Below are 18080 nucleotides of genomic sequence, written 5' to 3' on the forward strand. Positions count from 1 at the left end.
TGTGGTGTACTCATGCCCTTTCCTGCACATGTTTTTCGTGTGCAGATCCAGGTTCTTCTGCTCAGCCATACTATCAGTGAGGCAAGATGATTTTCAAAGACTTCGAGGTATATCTGCCGCGTTCGCAGACCGAGAAGTCCCTCTCTATTCTCTCTTTTAACTACAGACCTTCTGTAATCACTTTATTTAGACTTCTGGAGTTAGAACATTATGTAATTCCTCTGGTTTGTGATTCATGAGATTCCGGGTTTTGGGAGTGTTAATATTGGCCGAGAGTGTTATTATTGTATATGCCGAGTGACATTTTAAAACTTCTCTATTATGTTACCTGTAAATTGCTAGTTTTGTATCTTTATTTCCTTTTTCTACAAATTGTTAGGCTTACCCAGTCGTAGAGACTAGGTTCCATCACGACAGTTCACGGAGGGAGAACTTGGGTTGTGACAACACAATTTCACTCACTTGACGTGTCATATTGATTGTCTTACAATTCATCGATCTCTTCTTGGTTACCAAATCCTTCATAAATTTTGCATATCCTGCATTTGTTACAATGCCTCAACCAATGACACATTAATCGACAAACTCTTCATCATATCAATAAAATTTTTGAATTGGTTTTCACTGTTTTGCTTTGCAAGACTTTGAGCGTATGGAGGAGGAGGCCTTGGCATTGGTGCCTTAGCCTTTGGCACTACCGGTTTTGGCATGTCAATCACGTATTCCCTAGACGGGTTCACTTCTTCTTGCGTCTTCTCCACACTTTCATCAATATCAATTCTCACTTCTTCATTAGTTTGAACCACATTGCTTGGGATTACATCTTCTTGAACCACAACATCTTCATCCACGATTTTTCTTTGATTTGAGGTGGTTGAATCTCCACCTTTTTCACTTCTAGTAGTCATGGCCATAGCATGTCCCATATTATTTCCACCATTCGGGTTCACCACCGTATCACTAGGTAGTGCCCTCTTAGAAAGAGTGTTCAAAGCTAGCGAGATTTATCCTAATTGAACCTCCTAATTGCAAATAGAAGTGTTGTGAGAGGCTAATTGAGAATCGGAGTCGGCATTCTTATCCATCATCTGTTTAAACATATTCTCAATTCTACCCATTTTATTATTAGAGGAGCTCGGACTTTGGGAAGGATAGGGGTGGATTGCTCGGTTGTTGGAACATTGGAGGCCTTTGAAAACCCGCCCCCCGATGGTTGTTGTTGTTCAACCCTCCTTGATTATTGCCTCCCCAATTGCTTTGATTGTTGCCACCCCAATTGCCTTGATGATTACCTCCCCAATTGCCTTGGTTACCTTGATTGTTCCAATTGCTTTGATTATTATTGCCACCACTCCAATTGCCTTGGTGGCCTTGGTTGTTCCAATTTCCTTGATTTCCTTGTGACCTCCATTATTGTTGATTTTGTCCTTGAGCATTGTTTCTTTGGCCTAGATAATTGTTGACATGTTGAACTTCTTCTTATTGCTCATTAAACGAATCACCTTGATCATAACCACTATCATCTTGCATGAATTGTTCCGGACGACTTTGCATTTGTTGACCTTGTTATTGTCTCTTGTTCATCATCATATTTACACCTTCCATTGCATTCACTTGTTTCAGCCCTTGAACTTGTTGAAGCTGAGCTTTGGCCAGTTGGTTCATTGTGGTTGTCAACTCAGCAATAACTTTCCCATAATCATTAACTCATTGTGTAGGTGAATAACATTAGGTTCACCTTGCGGAACATTGGCTCTACTTTTCCACACCGCTGAGGTATCCGCCATCTCATCAAGTATTTCGTAAGCTTTGGCATACGGCGTGTTCATGAAGTTCCCACTGGCGAGTTGATTAACCACACATTGATTTGTTGTGTTGATCCCCCTGTAGAAGGTTTGTTGGATCATGGCCTTGGTCATATCATTATTTGGGCACTCGTTAACCATGGTACAATATCTTTCCCAAATATCAGGCAATGGCTCATTGGGTTCTTGCTTGAATGCAAGAATCTCATCCCGAAGTGTCGCCATATATCCCGGAGAGAAGAATTTGGAAATGAATTTTTCCTCCAACTCATTCCAAGTGTGGATGGAATGATTGGACAATTTCTCTAACTAGTCCATTGCTTTTCCCCGAAGAGAAAAGGGAAATAGCCTCAACCTCAGCGCGTCTTTAGAGACATTTGTTTGCTTGCTGCCCCAACAAGTATCGACAAATCCCTTGAGATGCTTGTAGGCACTTGGATTCGGAGCCCCGATGAATAATCCTTGTTGCTTAATTAGTTTAAGCATCACGTTGGTGATTTGGAAGTTGCCCGCCCTAATGCGGGGCTGGACTATAGCACTTGCATAACCCTCATTCGGTAACTGTCAGTGGGCTGCCGCTCTTGGTGGAAGTGGGGGAGGGACAAGATTATTATCTTGAGGTGGGCGGCCTCATCTATTTGCTTGAGGTTCAAGAGTAACCTCATCCATTTGGTCATCGTCCACCCCCCCCCCCAATGGCACATTTCTGATGGGCTCGTTGTTGAGAGCCATTCTTGTACCTATAATAAATTCAAAAATAAAGTTAGTGACTCAGAAGGAAAAGAAGACAGAGTACACAAAAACCTAGACATATAGCTAAATCCGTTTAACTCCCCGACAATGACACCAAAAATTAACGTCGCCCAAACTCACACCACAAATATAGGTAGTGAGGCAGTCGAAGCAATAATAAAACCCACGAGTCGGGGTTGAATCCTCAGGGAGTTAGAATTGGGATTAGGTATATATTTAGTGCAATGTATGATGTGCCTCAAATTACACTTTCACATTCTTGTTTGTTGTTTCTATATTCTACTTTAAGTTGTTGACTGCAAATATGAAACTAGGAGACAATATTTTTGGTTTTGATTGTTTTTCAAATTATAAAAGATCTAGGGTCGTGACTTCCACCTAGGTGGCTACCTAATGGGTTGAAAACTTTAGGTAAAGTTTGATTAGTCGGGGGGGATAATATAACAATCACACACGATTATCCACTCTATACCTCTTGGTAGTTTGAGTGATTTTGCCCAATTTGGCTTTTTCAAGTCCAAATGGGTATTGCTCAAAACAAGTGATACATGCTCAAGTCGGGTCTTACTATCTCTATATTTGACCCTTTAATTGGGGCTATCAATTTCTTGAATTCACCCCAATTTCTTGTTAGCCAAGTGTTCTCAAGTGGAGACTAAGTCAAATAAGCATGAATCAATGTTTGCAACCATTAATTCTTGAATTCAAACATGAACTTGGCTAAATATCACTAACCAACTCACAAACAAGCCCTAAATCAGACACCTATTAAGTATCGACACTAGGGTTGAGCCACAACCGTAGCTAGAAGTTTAGCTACTCATAAAAAATAAAAAATACAAGAAGAAATTAAGATAGAATGCATAACAATTGATTAGAGGAAGAACATCTAATGTTTAGAGGTTAATCTAGTACAAAAATTACTCAAAATGGTAAAGAAAGCGGCTCAGATGCTCTCCCAAAATTAAACTTAACCTAAAAATGACAAAAAGTTCTATTTATACTAAGCTGAAAATATCTGACATAAATGCCCATGCGGAGGTTGTGCAGACCGCAGTTGCACTCTTTCTTCTACGGCCGCACAGTTATAGTGTTGTCCGCATTCCTTGAAATTGAGCTTTGGCTTTGCTGTACTTCTTCGGACCGCACAAAACTAAGTGCGGCCGCGCTCTTGATTATGCGGCTGCGTAAATATGGTGCGGGCCGCATTTCTTCTTTAAACTTAAAGTTTCATCTCTCTGGTCTTTGTCTTCTGCGGACCACATGATTTTGAGTACGGTCGCACTTGTCCTTCTACAGTCACACAATTATGGTGCGATCCGCATGCCTTAAGTCTTCCAAAAACCCAACTCTCTGAATCTTCTTGTCTGCGGCCGCACAATAATTGTGCAGTTCACATTGTAGGCCTTTTTACCCTGTTTTAGTTCTTGTTCACTTTTGACTCCTTTATGAGTTAATTTTGACTTCTCTGGCTCGTTTCCCAATATTCATGTACAAAAGCATATTTCATTAGTTCTAGGGAATACCTTTGAGCATCTTTTAGCTAAAATGCAAGTAAAAGAGAGCAAATAAGCGGTCAAAATCCCTACTTATCAACTTCCCGAATTGACCCTATTTTGAGAAGTTTAGTTACCTCGTTCTTGATGAATGTATGCTTAACCTCGGACTGGGGTCTTCTCTTTTGCTTTACTTGACAGAACTTCGAGTCCAAGCTTAGTCAATGGGAGGTGATCTATGGTGGGATCTCTGTCATATCGAGATGGGACCAAGCAAAATAATGTATGTTATCTAAAAGGAATTGAATACGTTTTTTCCTGAGCTCGGGAGTTAACCCCGTGCCCAGGTATACCTTTCAATCGGGAAGATGCTCGATTAGTATGATTTGTTCCAGCTCTTTGACCGTCGATTTCGTTGCGTCAATATCATTGGGGATTATGAAGGTTTGAGGTATCATATAATCATTATCCTCGATAGTTTCCTGTTCCTCTTATCGGGCCGAGGCCAGTGACTGTGGTTGCTGTTTGACTTCCTACTTTCCATTTGACTCTGATCCTTTCGTTGATGAAAGCACTGATACCGGTATCACTTCGTCGATTGCAAACATTTCTTTGGCGGCGAGTTGTTCACCGTACACCATTTTGGCTCCTCCCGATGTTGGGAACTTCAGGACTTGATGAAGGGTCGAGGGCACTACCCTCATGTTATGGATCCAAGGCCTTCCAAGTAGTGCGTTGTACCTCATGTCACCCTTGATCACATGGAACTTCGTTTCTTGGATAGTCCCGGCCACATTTACTAGCAAAATGATTTCCCCTTTGGTGGTTTCACTTGCCATGTTGAAGTCGTTAAGTACTTGAGCTGCAGGCACAATTTGATCTTGTAGGACAAGTTGCTCTACAACCCTTGATCGAATAATGTTTGCCAAGCTACCTGGATCAATCAACACACGTTTAACTTGAATTTTATTCATAAGGATAGATATTACCAGTGTGTTGTTGTGAGGTTGTTCGATCCCTTCTCCATCCTTGTTGTTGAAAGACAAGGTCTCTTTTGGTAAGTAGTCCCGAGTCCATTTTTCTCTTGTAATCGTCACCTTGGTGCGTTTACCGGTCCTTGAGGAATATCGACCCCTCTAACGATCATGTGAATCATGTGTTGTGTCTCTTCTTACTCGCTCTATCTATTTGAATCTCTGATTTTAAAGCGGTTCTTGGCCCGATCACTTAAAAATTGTCGAAGGTTCCTCTCGTTGAACAACCGGGCTACTTCCTCCCTTAGTTGTCTGCAATCTTCTGTTTATGGCCATGGGTGCCATGATACTTTCATATTTGGTTTAGGTTTCTTTGGACCGGATCGATTTGCAGAGGTCGAGGCCACCTGGTATCTTTGATATGCCCAATGGCTATGGCGGAAGCATCTACGCTGAAGTTATATTCTAACAGTCGAGGTGCTTCTTTGGACTCGACATCCCTATCAAAACCACTCTTGCTCATGAGTCCTCGGGAGCTTTGTCCTCGATCATTCCTCCTATCATTCCAAACAGGGTTATGTCCAGATCCCATATTTCTTCGATCTCTCCCGTATGGCTGATATCAGTCTCTATTTGATCGTGATTCCCGATCGGCATCCCTTTTAACTCTATCCACGAGCCTGTTGGGATAAATTGAACAAATTGGAGCCCCAGTTGATTGTCTTCGACCCTAATCTTCGACTGATATCGATTATGTATATCGGACCAAGTGACGGCTGGATATTCGATCAAATTCTACTTTAATTGTTGTGAAGCTATGGAATTTCGTTTGTTGAGACCTTGAGTGAAGGCTTGAATATCCTAATCATCGGTGACCGGTGGCAAATCCATCCGTTCTATTTGAAATTGAGATTCGAATTCCCTGAGCATCTCGTTGTCTTTTTGCCTTACCTTGATTAGGTCCGACTTTCTAGTTGCAACCTTAATGGCTCCAGTGTGCGCCTTTACAAAGGAATCTACAAGTATAACAAATGAATCATTAGAATTAGGTGGTAAATTATGGTACCATATAATGGCACCCTTTGATAGAGTTTCCCCGAATTTCTTCAGCAACACGGATTCAATCTCGTCATCTTCCAAGTCATTTCCTTTAATGGCGCACGTATAAGAGGTGACGTGTTTGTTTGGATTTGTCATCCCGTTATACTTCGGAATCTCGGGCATACGGAACTTCTTTGGGATTGGCTTCAGAGCCGCATTTGGGGGGAAAGGTTTTTGGAAAAACATTTTGGAATCAAGTCCTTTCAATATCGGTAGTGTCCCCAGGATTTGGTCGACCCCAGAGTTATAAATTTCTACCTTCTTGTCATTTTCCTCGATCTTCTTTTCCCTTGTCTTGATCCGCTTTTGTATAGGACCAAATTTGGTAACCAAGGTAACTGATAAGCAAGACAAAAGACAGGGTCGACCACGATACAACGACTGAAGGTTGTCCTCATAAAGGCTGACGCAGAAGCGGACAGTTGAGATAGGATAGTAACGGTAACTTAGGTTCAGAGGTGGACATAAAGAATATTCCTTTGGATATTCTTTATGCTGTACTTTTTAGGGTTTTTGGGGAATGTCCCTTATAAATAGGAAGAGATAGGGAACAAAGAGGGGATCTGCCTTTCTGAACTGGAACATATTGTAAAAGTTGAAAGAAGAATATACGAAAGAGTTGTCTTATTCATTTATTCAAGCACACGTTGTTCAATCATATCCATAAATCTCAAAATCCCATATACATTTCACCTCTCGCTTTTCCACGTCGCCGCCAGAGAAAAGGAACAACCCAATCATATAATCATTGGGTGATAGTTCCTTTCCCATTATAATCCTTGTCATTACTTACATTTATTATACACTTATGTTATTACATATATTGTCAATCATAGCATATTAAGTTCACTGTTTAATGCTCCTGAACTCTACTCATTATACAAGAGCTTTATTATATTTGGTCTAAAATTTACTAAGTTCAACTAAGATTTGCCCTTTTAATTTATCATTAATTGGTTTAGCATTTATTTGCTCAAACAATTTGGTGCCGTCTGTGGGGAGGTTTTAGTTGAAACTATAGTTCTTTCTAGATCATAAAAAAAGGACAACCATCTCTTCTTCGTTTGCACAAACTAACGATGGCAGGAAAAGGAGATGCAAGACTGAAAGCAATAGCATGTGTCACTACCAACATCTTGAACACCATCAATGAAGATGGTAGGGAAGACAATGATAATGTGATACCAAACGCTACGCCCAGGCAAAGTGTTTCACCTCCCCCTCACGAAAGCGTGACAGCTTCACGCGAAAGGGGAGCCTCTACGTCTACAGCTGAAGAAGCACCACCAACAGTGAAAAAATTACTGGAAGAGTGGCTGACAAGCACTCTAAAAAATATACTTGATAGACCTGCTCAAAGGGAGAACAGAAACACCGCGCAAGCAGATATCATAACAACCACTGGCGAGCAGCCCACTCCTCAAACAATTAACACTTACCCCACTGTTGATGCAGGTACTGATGCTCTCGCAGCTGTTCTAAAGAAAATGGAAGAAATGGAAAATGAAAACAAGGCGCTCCGCGACCAGATGAGGGAGCATCAAGAAAGGGTCGATAAGATACAGGCACCCCAAAGTTGCTACCAAAACGAGACGTTGGTCGATTCGTCGAACAACCGTACAGCGAGGAAGCAGCTTCACATGCCATTCCCAAAACCTTCAAAATGCCACTGTACTTGAAGATATACGATGGTACTACAGAACCCGAAGATCACATCATCTACTACACCATAGCGGTGAAGGGAAACGATCTTTCGAAGGAGAAAGTACCATCAGTATTACTGAAAAATTCAGCAAAACCTTAACGATGGGAGCCTTAACCTGGTATTCACAACTGCTGGTGCGGTTAATACCAACATGCGAGGAAATGGCTGACAAGTTTGTCACCGCCCATGCAGGGTCTAAAAAGGCGGAAGCCATAATGAATTACATATTCGGCGTTAGGCAATCGCCTGGCGAGGGACTCGGGGACTTCCTCGCCTGGTTTAATAGGGTAAGAATGAGCCTACCAAATGTATCAGAAGGGATGGCGGTAGCGGTCTTCCAAAATGGAATAAGCAAGAACGGGTCGAGAGCAACCAGAAAACTATTAAGCAGTCTCATGAAATACCCTCCCACCACTTGGGAAGAAATCTACAATGCCTATTGCGCCGAGGTGAGAGCCGACGAGGACGTCCTTAACGGTCTGATCCAACGGCTGACGTCAATTCAAGCAGAATCAAGGAAAGATCATCACAGCGACAGTCGAAGGGATCAGTCGGTCCCCCGTCTCAACCGAGAAAGACATCAGCCTTAAGTCAAAACAGCCATCCCACCGTCTCCTCGACAGATGGAAGGGCCGCCTAGGCCGCACATAGGGACTCAGTGAAAAGAAAGAGGTATGCCTTCACTCTTATCTGCTCACAATTTTTGTGTTTCCCCTTCAGAAATAGTGTATGCACTAGAGAAGCTTGGCACGAAGGTGAAATGGCCACAAAAGATGAAGTCCGACCCAAGTACTTGGAAGTCGAACGTCCTCTGTGAATTTCACTAGGAGAAGGGTCACAAAACGGATGACTGCATAGCTCTACGAAGAGAGGTAGTAAACATGCTGAACCAAGGGCACCTGAGGGAACTGATGAGCGATCGTGGACGAGCACTCTTTGCCTGCGGACGTGAACAACACCAGGGACCTCCAAAGCCACCCTCCCCTGCTCACACCATCCAAATGATCATAGGTGGAGGCGATGAAGCAATGATCAACCATGTGAAGTTCATCACTACACATAAACTGAAACGGTCGATCACCCACGAACGATATGACGACCTCAGAGACAGTATCATCTTCGATAAGTCGGATAACGACGGTTTGACTTTCCCTTATTTCGATACTCTTGTTATTACTTTACGTATTTCATATACTGATATAAGCAGAATAATGATAGACAACGGAAGCGGAGCGTGTATTATCCACCCTCGAGTCCTCGCACAAATGAGACTCGAAGACAAGATAGTACCGCATTGCATAACACTAACAGGTTTTAACAATGCAGTTGAGCGAACCTCTGGAGTGATAATGCTACATGTTCTGGCTGGGGGAGTCACCCTAGAAACAACATTACATGTCATGAACCAAGACACAACTTACAACGCCATCATAGGGTGACCATGGATACACACCATGAGGGCTATCTCATCAAGACTCTATCAAGTAATCAAGTTCCTTACTCCATAGGGAATATTCAATATCCAGGGCGAACAACGCACTGCCCAAGAATGCTATCGTATCGCCCAAGATTGCATGTACACCCAACAACTAAAGGGAACAAACGCAGAGTCATAGCAATTACCAACGTCGGGGACCGGACTCGACATACAAACAGACGTCATCAAGGACCCCTACATCGCGGAAGCCGCTGAGTCAACGGTAGAAGATCTCGATCCCGTCTAACTAAACAACAATGACATCAGCAAAAAGGCTTACATTGGACATAAACTCTCAGAACCAGGTAAATTTCACAAGTTTTTAATTGACAATGCCGATCTGTTCGCTTTTTCCCATGCAGATATGTCGGGTATCTCGAAAGACATTGCCACACACAAGCTGAACGTTGACCCACTCTATCCACCAGTGCGGCAAATAAGAAGGAAATTCAACACCGCAATCAACGAGGCCGTAAGTGATGAAATGGATAAGCTCCTCGCCAATGGTTCCATCCGGGAATCAAAATACCCCCAATGGGTCGCCAATGTGGTCATGGTAAAAAAAAAGAAAAAGGGGAAATGGCGGATGTGCGTAGATTTCACAAACATAAACAAGGAATGCCCAAAAGACTTCTTTCCATTGCCGCACATCGACCAGCTCATCGACGCAACAGTAGGACACGAATTGCTAAGCTTCTTCGATGCCTACTCGGGTTACAACCAAATCCTCATGGAGGAGGAAGACCAAGAGAAAACTACTTTCATCACCCATCAGGGAACGTACTGCTATAGAGTCATGTCATTCGGTTTGAAGAATGCGGGGGCAACGTACCAAAGGTTGGTCACCAAAATGTTTAAAGATCAACTCGGCAAAACAATGGAAGTTTAAATCGATGACATCCTGGTCAAATCAAAAAGGAAAGAGGACCGCATCGACCACCTGAAAGAAGCCTTTGGTATATTGAGGCGGTACGGCATGAATCAAAACTCCAAAAAATGCGCCTTAGGCGTAACCTCGGGCAAATTTCTCGGTTTCGTGGTATCACAAAGAGGCGTCGAAGTCAATCCAGATCAAATCAAAGCCATTGAAGGAATACCTGAAGTGTTAACCAGCAAGAAACATGTGTAAAAACTGACTGTCCGTATAGCCGCCCTATCAAGATTCATCTTGCGGTCATCCGACAGATGCCACAAATTCTTCAACGTGCTGAAAAAAGACAACGGGCTCCAGTGGAATTCAAATCGATGCCATAAGAGAACTAAAGGCATACTTGTCCTCGCCCCCACTACTTGCCAAAGCAGAGCCCGGCAAATGCCTCATAGTATATTTGGCCGTCTCAGAAGTCGCGATAAGTGCAGTGCTAGTCCGCGAGAACAAAGGTACAAAATCTCCAATTTATTATATTATCAAAACCCTGGTCGACGTCGAAACGAGGTACCCCTACCTCGAGAAGTTGGCCTTAGCACTGGTTATAACTTCACGAAAGCTTAGACCCTATTTTCAGTGTCACCCCATAACGGTGGTGACGACCTTCCCTCTGCGGAGCATCCTACATAAACCCGAATTGTCGGGAAGACGGACAAGTGGGCCATAGAACTGAGCGAGCACGATATAACATATCAACCCGAACAACGATAAAATCGCAAGTACTCGCCGACTTCGTCACCGATTTCAGTGCCAAAATAATGCCCGAGGTCGAGCAGGAAGCTTCTCATACCTCCCCTAGCAACCCGACCTTTGGGTCTTTTACACCGATAGTGCATCCAATGCATCGGGATATGGACTGGGACTCGTACTTGAGGTCCCAATAGGGGAAGTTATCCGCCAGTCCATACGGTGCCCCGATATGACTAACAATGAGGCCGAGTATGAGGCCGTGATTGTAGGGTTAAAGATAGCTCTCAAATATGTAGCATGACGAATCATCCTCAGATGCGACTCACAACTCGGCGTCAACCAAGTTACAGAAACTTTCCAAATCAAAGAGCAAAAGCTACAAAAGTAAAAATAATTCACAAACTACTGCCAGAATTTGATAAACGACTCAACCAGATACCTCGAGCTCAAAACATAGAGGAAAATGGCCTCGCCAAACTAGCAGTAACCACCAGAAATATCATTAAAGAAAACGTGGTCACCCTCCTCCACTCATCAACAGACCAACTCGAGGTACATTCCATAAATTTGACTTGGGACTGGCGCAACCGCATCATGTCATATTTGCAGGAGGGAGTACTCCCACAAAACAAAAAAGAAGCCAAAAAGCTTTGAATACAGGCGGCCAAGTACATCATCATAAATCAAGACCTATACAAGAGAACGTTCGGGGGGCCCTTGGCGAAATGCTTAGGGCAGAATCAAACAAGGCGCGTGCTCGAAAAAGTGCACGAATGTCATTGTGGCGCCCATACAGGCAACTGAGTCCTCGTTAGATGTCTCATTCGGGCAGGCTATTACTGGCCCATTATGAAAAAGGAAGCCGTAGATTACGTCAAGAGGTGCAAGCAGTGCCAAAAGTACGCACCTATGATACATCAAGCGGGCGACAACCTCCACTCTGTCACTTCACCATAGCCATTCATTCATCAAATGGGGAATGGAAATCGTCGGACCCCTCCCAGCAGGGCGAGGTAAGATACGTTTTATTTTGGTTTTAACTGACTACTATTCCAAATGGGTGGAAGGAGGTGTGTGCACCCAAATACGTGAATAGAAAGTCATCACATTCATATGGAGGAACTTCATATGCCGCTTCGACATCCCCAAAGAAATCAGCTGTGATAATGGGCCCCAATTCACCGGGAAAAAGACCACTGAGTTCTTCGAAAAATGGCACATCAAGTGAATACTCTCCATGCCATATCATCTCGCTAGCAACGGTCAAGTCGAATCCTCCAACAAAACAATATTGAGTATCTTAAAGAAAAAGCTCGAGGACGCCAAAGGGTTAACGCCAGAGGTACTATGGGCCTAGCACACCACGCCGAAAACAAGCACAAGCGAAAAGCCATATTCACTAGTCTACGGGACTGACGCCATGATACCTGTTGAGGTCGGAGAACCTAGCCTGAGATACTCCAATGAAAGCAGACAAAACAACGACGAGAACAGAAAACAAGACCTAGACGAGGCAGAAGAACGAAAAGACATGGCTTACGTAAAAATGGTAGCCCAAAAACAACAAGCAGAAAGGTACTAAAACAAAAAGGCTAAAATACGACCACTCAAAGTCGGAGACTATGTTCTCAAGGCCAAAACACAGGCAAGCAAAGACCCAAAAGAGGGCAAACTAGGAAACAATTGGGACGGGCCATACAAAATCACAACAGTAGCAAGCAAATGAGCATTCCAACTAGAAACAATGGAAGGAAAACTACTACAAAACAATTGGAATGTTGCCCACCTCAAATGCTTCAACTTCTAAAAAAGGATTCCCCTCAAGTCGTACTCTTTTTCCCTCACCCGGGTTTTGTCCCAATTAGGTTTTCTCGGAGAGGTTATTAACGAGGCAACGAAGGGGATATCTTGAAGTTCAAAGTATAATTCATCGCCTCGCCTGCCGATTGCTTCTCCAGGCCAAACGATGAAGGGACTAGATACATGGAAACTTCCCCAATATATGTATGAAATGGACATGTACAGTATTCTCCAGTGAATGAAATAAAGCAACATTTTGAACTCTCCACCAAGATATTCTCCAATGAGTAAAATAAAGCAATATTTTACTCTCCATCATTTTTTGCATCCAACATTCGACCTCGCTCGAATTACTGAACATTCGACCTCGCTCGAATTACTTTACACTCAGCCTTGCTCGAATTACTTTAAGATCTGCAACCGACTACGCCAAAACATTACACATAAGCAGCCGAAAATTTAGGGACTTCACCTCACAACAAACAAAAATAACAATTCATAGATACACAACAAAAAGGTAATCATTCCATTAAAATTGTTATGTTACAAAACTTTTTACAAAGGGTTCGAAGACGCCCTCACAAAAATAGCAAGACAAAACAAAATAAATACAACGGCCCTATGCCGCGTCATCCCCCACGACATACTTCTTATTATACCAAGAATCGGAGGCGAGCATTTCTGCATCATCATCGACATCATCCCCGCTAGGTGTACTGGGATCATAACCACAGGTTGCACGTGCTTTAATACGAACACCCTCGAGTTCTGCCTCGGAAACCTTCTCGTTGGCCTTCAGGGACTTGCACACATCAAGATGAGCCTCGATATGAACCCACATCTCATACAAATCTCGCGACACGATGGGATCAATAGAAGTATGAGACGTGGACGGCTGCGACTGCTGTCACACTTCCTTTGCCTTTAAAGCAACAACCTTTTCATTCAATCCGGACAACTCTGCCTTCAGATCTTGGATCCGCTCTTCTAACCTCGCTACCTTGAGTGCTGACGTCTCCACCTCATTATCCAGCTCAGACCTATAAATGCGTAGGGAATCATCCAGGGCCGCTGCTTCAGATATGGCAGCCACCCTATCTTTTTTAGCACGAGCCAATTCATCGACTTTAACACTCAACTCACCCCTCAGATCAACAGCCTCCACTTCTCTTCACCTAAGCTTAGTAGTTAAAGAGGCCACCCGTGCCTGAAGATCGGCATTCTCGGCCATCACCCCCTTGTTCACCTCGAGCTCATCATCCTTGGCCTTAAGAGCCACCTCAAGTTCACTGCATCGACCTATGGCCTTCACCAACTCATCATCTCGCTCCTTTAGCTCTTTGATTTTCTGTGCCAACTCTTCCTCCTTCTGTTTAAGCCCGTCGCGAAATAGCTGAAAATCGCTATCTTGAGTGAAGACGTCGGCCAACGTATGGTGCTTGGTGCGGTACTCTTTGTACTTGGAGGCCACGTTCTTAAAAGCGGTTGTCCTCCGTCCATCCCTCCAATTGTGCTCGATCTCCATAATCAGAGTCTGACATGTAGAGGAAAGAAAATCAGCATAAGCAGGTTACGCATGCGAAACAAATCCTAACAGGAAAAGGAAAAAAACACTTACTCACAAAGCCATGCCAAATATACTCCGCGATAGTTCTACATCACTCATCGCCTGAAGCGCCGCGTTCTCAGAAGCAGCGCACAAGGAGGAGAAGGACGACACTGCCTGCTTAGAGTTCGCCAAAAGATCATAATTCACGGGAATGATCACGGGTCGGTTAGGACCCTCCATCCTCACTTTCACGCGGGTATTTTTCTCCAAAAAGGCCCGCACCTCTTCGGGATCGATGTTCGAGCCTGAACCATCATCCTCTGCGAGCATCGCCCCATCCCCTTCGGCTGCCGATGACGCGCCACCTTCAACAGCCCGTGTATGTTCCCCGCCTTAACATATCCCCTTGGCCCTAGGGACCTCCCCGCCATAATGACATCCGCCATAAAAATAGCCCCTGCATCTAGCATAGGCGAGGACGCCACTCTCGAAGCAACGACCTTCTTCTTTTCAGCGCTTGTGGCGACGACCTTCCTTAGCTCTGCCCTCCTCCTCTTTATCGACGGCGACTCCTCCCTGTTAGAGGACTCATCTACAAGGTGGTAGACAGGCCAGGAAGAGATCTCGTCCCGTACAGCGACATCCCGAGGAGAGGGGTCCCTTGTTGACAAAGTTTGAGTACGACCTCCTCGGGCGAACTCAGCCAAAGTAAATTGCATCCCTGCCAATGCATTGGCCTAGAGAAATGCCGGCACTGGAGCTTTTTTTTGGAAGGCTGTCGACCTGTCACCACAAAGAGGTCGTATCAATAAATAACAGCAAATAGCTGAAGGTCGACACAAAAGTAACACTTACTAGATGGAACCTTCGGTCCAAAGCATTTGTAGAAAACCGCCCAATCTCGGGTCCCCACCATATGAGGTAACATGCGAGCCACCCAGTCCTCAATGCCGATGATGGGAAAGGGTGCATGCCTCTCAGCTTCACAGAGAAATCACAGATGAATAAAAATCAAAAGGGATGAAAGAAGATAATAAACGTATGTCATCAACACCTATGATTATGATTCCACTGATTAGGAAATCCAGCAGGGTCCGACACCAAGTGCTCGGTTTTGACAAAAAAGTAATTATGCCAAAACTTCCAGCTCGCCCTATCATCCATTCCAACTATTAGCCCCCTAGACCCGCGATGTCGCAGGTGTATCATGGTGCCTCTGTGAAAGCTTGGTGAAAACAAATGTAATAGGTGGCGGATGTCGACCTCGCAACCAACCAACTCTGCGTACTTTATCAGCAGAAAAAAAGCTTTATACAAATACGGAGACAGCTGTGCCGGGCAAATGTTGTAAAACCGATAAAACTCCTCCGCCAACGGAAGAAGAGGGAGAGTATAACCAATTACGAAAGGATAAACATAAAAAGCACAGTACCCAGGTCTATGGATCTCCACGATGTCGCCCCCAGCTGGAACCATCTCGACGTGAGAACGAATATGATATGCATATCGGAGTTCATCTATATAAGACGGCCCGGTTTCGGAGATCACCGGAATGGGAGAAGGAGCGGGTTTCTTGTGGAAATCGCTTCTGGATAAGGGTTTCTAGGAAGTATCTCTTCTACAGTAAGAAAACTCTCACCCTCCTCAGCCACGAGATCCTCACCACCGGAAGGAGGGGCCACCAACAAAGGAGTGGCGTCAGAAACTTCGTCATGTATGCGAATGGTTCGGGACATCTCGACAACAAAAGGTGTGCTATTAAACCTAAAGAAAGAGGTGATGACTAAACAGGAAAGTGAAAAACGGAATCGTAGAAACAAAGCTGATAACAAGAACTGGTAAAATAGGATCAAAGGAAGATAATGTACATGCAAGGAGGGAAATGGCGGAAACTTCTAAAAAAACGAAACCCTCATCTATTTATAGGGCTAGAAGGCGCGAGAATCGAAGCGAAGGATTGTCAATGGCACTAAAACCAAAGCGACAAGCACGCAGACGCTATCTCGGAAAGATGCGTAATAATGACGCGCGTGGCAGTGATGTCACATCATGGTAACCATACCAATCATGACTCTACTGGTTGTGTCGTTCTCTCGATCTTGGTCGACCCGGCATGATTTAATAGCTAAATTCTCCCATGACGAAAATGTGATGTCCGCTTATCGAGAACGTGCAGGGCTACGACCTCAACAAGCGGATGGACTAATTGTATAGGTTCAAATTTGGTAACCAAGATAACGGATAAGAAAGACAAAGTACGGGGTTGACCACGATACAACGACTGAAGGTCGTCCTCATAAAGGCTGACGCCAGAAGCGGGCAGCTGAGATAGGATAGTAATAGTAACTTAGGTTCAAAAGTGGACATAAAAATATTCCTTTAGATATTCTTTATGCTGTACTTTTTAGGGTATTTGGGGATTGTCCTTTATAAATAGGAAGAGATAGGGAACAAAGAGAGGAAATGCCTTTTTGAACTGGAACATGTTGTAAAAGTTGAAAGAAGAATATACGAAAGAGTTGTCTTATTCATTTATTCAAGCACACGTTGTTCAATATTTATCCATAAATCTCAAGATCCCATATGAATTATGACCTGTCACTTTTCCACGTTGGCGTCAGAGAAAAGGAACATCCCAATCATATAATCATTGGGTGATAGTTCCTTTCCCATTATAATCCTTGTCATTACTTACATTTATTATACACTTATGTTATTATATGTATTGTCAATCATAGCATATTAAGTCCACTGTTTAATGCTCTTGAACTCAACTCGTTATACAAGAGCTTTATTTTATTCGGTCTATAATTTATTATGTTCAACTAAGACTCGCCCTTTTAACTTATCATTAATTGGTTTAACATTTATTTGCTCAAACAGCTTTGTCAGTTCCTTGAGCATTTTTACAATAGCGGGATTAGTCTTTGATTCTCCTTCATTCGATCTCTCTGGCACCAATTCGGCTCTATGAACAACTGTCACACCTCCTTTTTCCGCTCCCGCGGGGGTACAGGAGTTTTTTCCAATTAAAGGATAGTCGAAACGGGATTTATTTCTTTATTTCAGAGTCGCCACTTGGGAGATTTAGGGTGTCCCAAGTCACCTATTTTAATCCCGAATCGAGGAAAAGAATGACTCTGTATTACAGTCTGCGCACCAGAAATCCGGATAAGGAATTCTGTTAACCCGGGAGAAGGTGTTAGGCATTCCCGAGTTCCGTGGTTCTAGCACGGTCGCTTAACTGTTATATTCGGCTTGATTATCTAATATAATACGTATTATAAACTTATGTGCAAATTTTATCCCTTAGCCGCTTTTATTATTCTTTTTATTTATTGTTATTATTTTACGAAAAATTGCAACATTGTGAAAACGTATTTCAAATCACGTCGCAATCAATTGCACCCGTGGTTATTCGACACATTTCGACTCCGTTGAGATTTAGATTTGGGTTACATAAATGCACACCCGTATTTAAGGAAATAACATTATTAAATACGCGCCTAGAGCGACTAGCGTGTCATTATTTTGGGTAGGGCCGTGAAATTTGCTAAAACGGCTCCTCCCTAATTCTAAGCAATTAACTGTACATTTATTGAGGGCCCCGAAATCTATACATTTCATTAAGCGAGGCTCATCTCATTTATTTTAAATGGACAAATCTTAAAGCGACTACATTTTTTCTATAAAAATTAGTCTCTAAAATAAAGAAAGAAAAATCCTAATTAATTACTAGCTTTTATAATTTTAAGAAAACATGACATGCTAATTGCTTGGTTAATACAAATATTGATGAAAA

General features: G+C 43.2%; 1 protein-coding gene across 1 annotated transcript; it reads right to left on the reverse strand.

Moving 5' to 3' along the window:
* Positions 1-4587: 4587 nt before the first annotated feature.
* On the reverse strand, positions 4588-5028 carry LOC138878103 (uncharacterized). The gene has a single exon (XM_070157761.1). It carries the CDS (start codon positions 5026-5028, stop codon positions 4588-4590), a length of 441 nt encoding a protein of 146 aa, XP_070013862.1.
* Between the last annotated feature and the right edge of the window lie 13052 nt (positions 5029-18080).

Source organism: Nicotiana sylvestris, chromosome 9 (genome assembly GCF_000393655.2).
Source record: "Nicotiana sylvestris chromosome 9, ASM39365v2, whole genome shotgun sequence".
Classification (NCBI taxonomy): Eukaryota; Viridiplantae; Streptophyta; class Magnoliopsida; order Solanales; family Solanaceae; genus Nicotiana; species Nicotiana sylvestris.

Excerpts from the sequence above, each read along its gene's own strand:
- LOC138878103 (XM_070157761.1), bottom strand. The coding sequence starts at position 5,028 with ATGAATAAAATTCAAGTTAAACGTGTGTTGATTGATCCAGGTAGCTTG.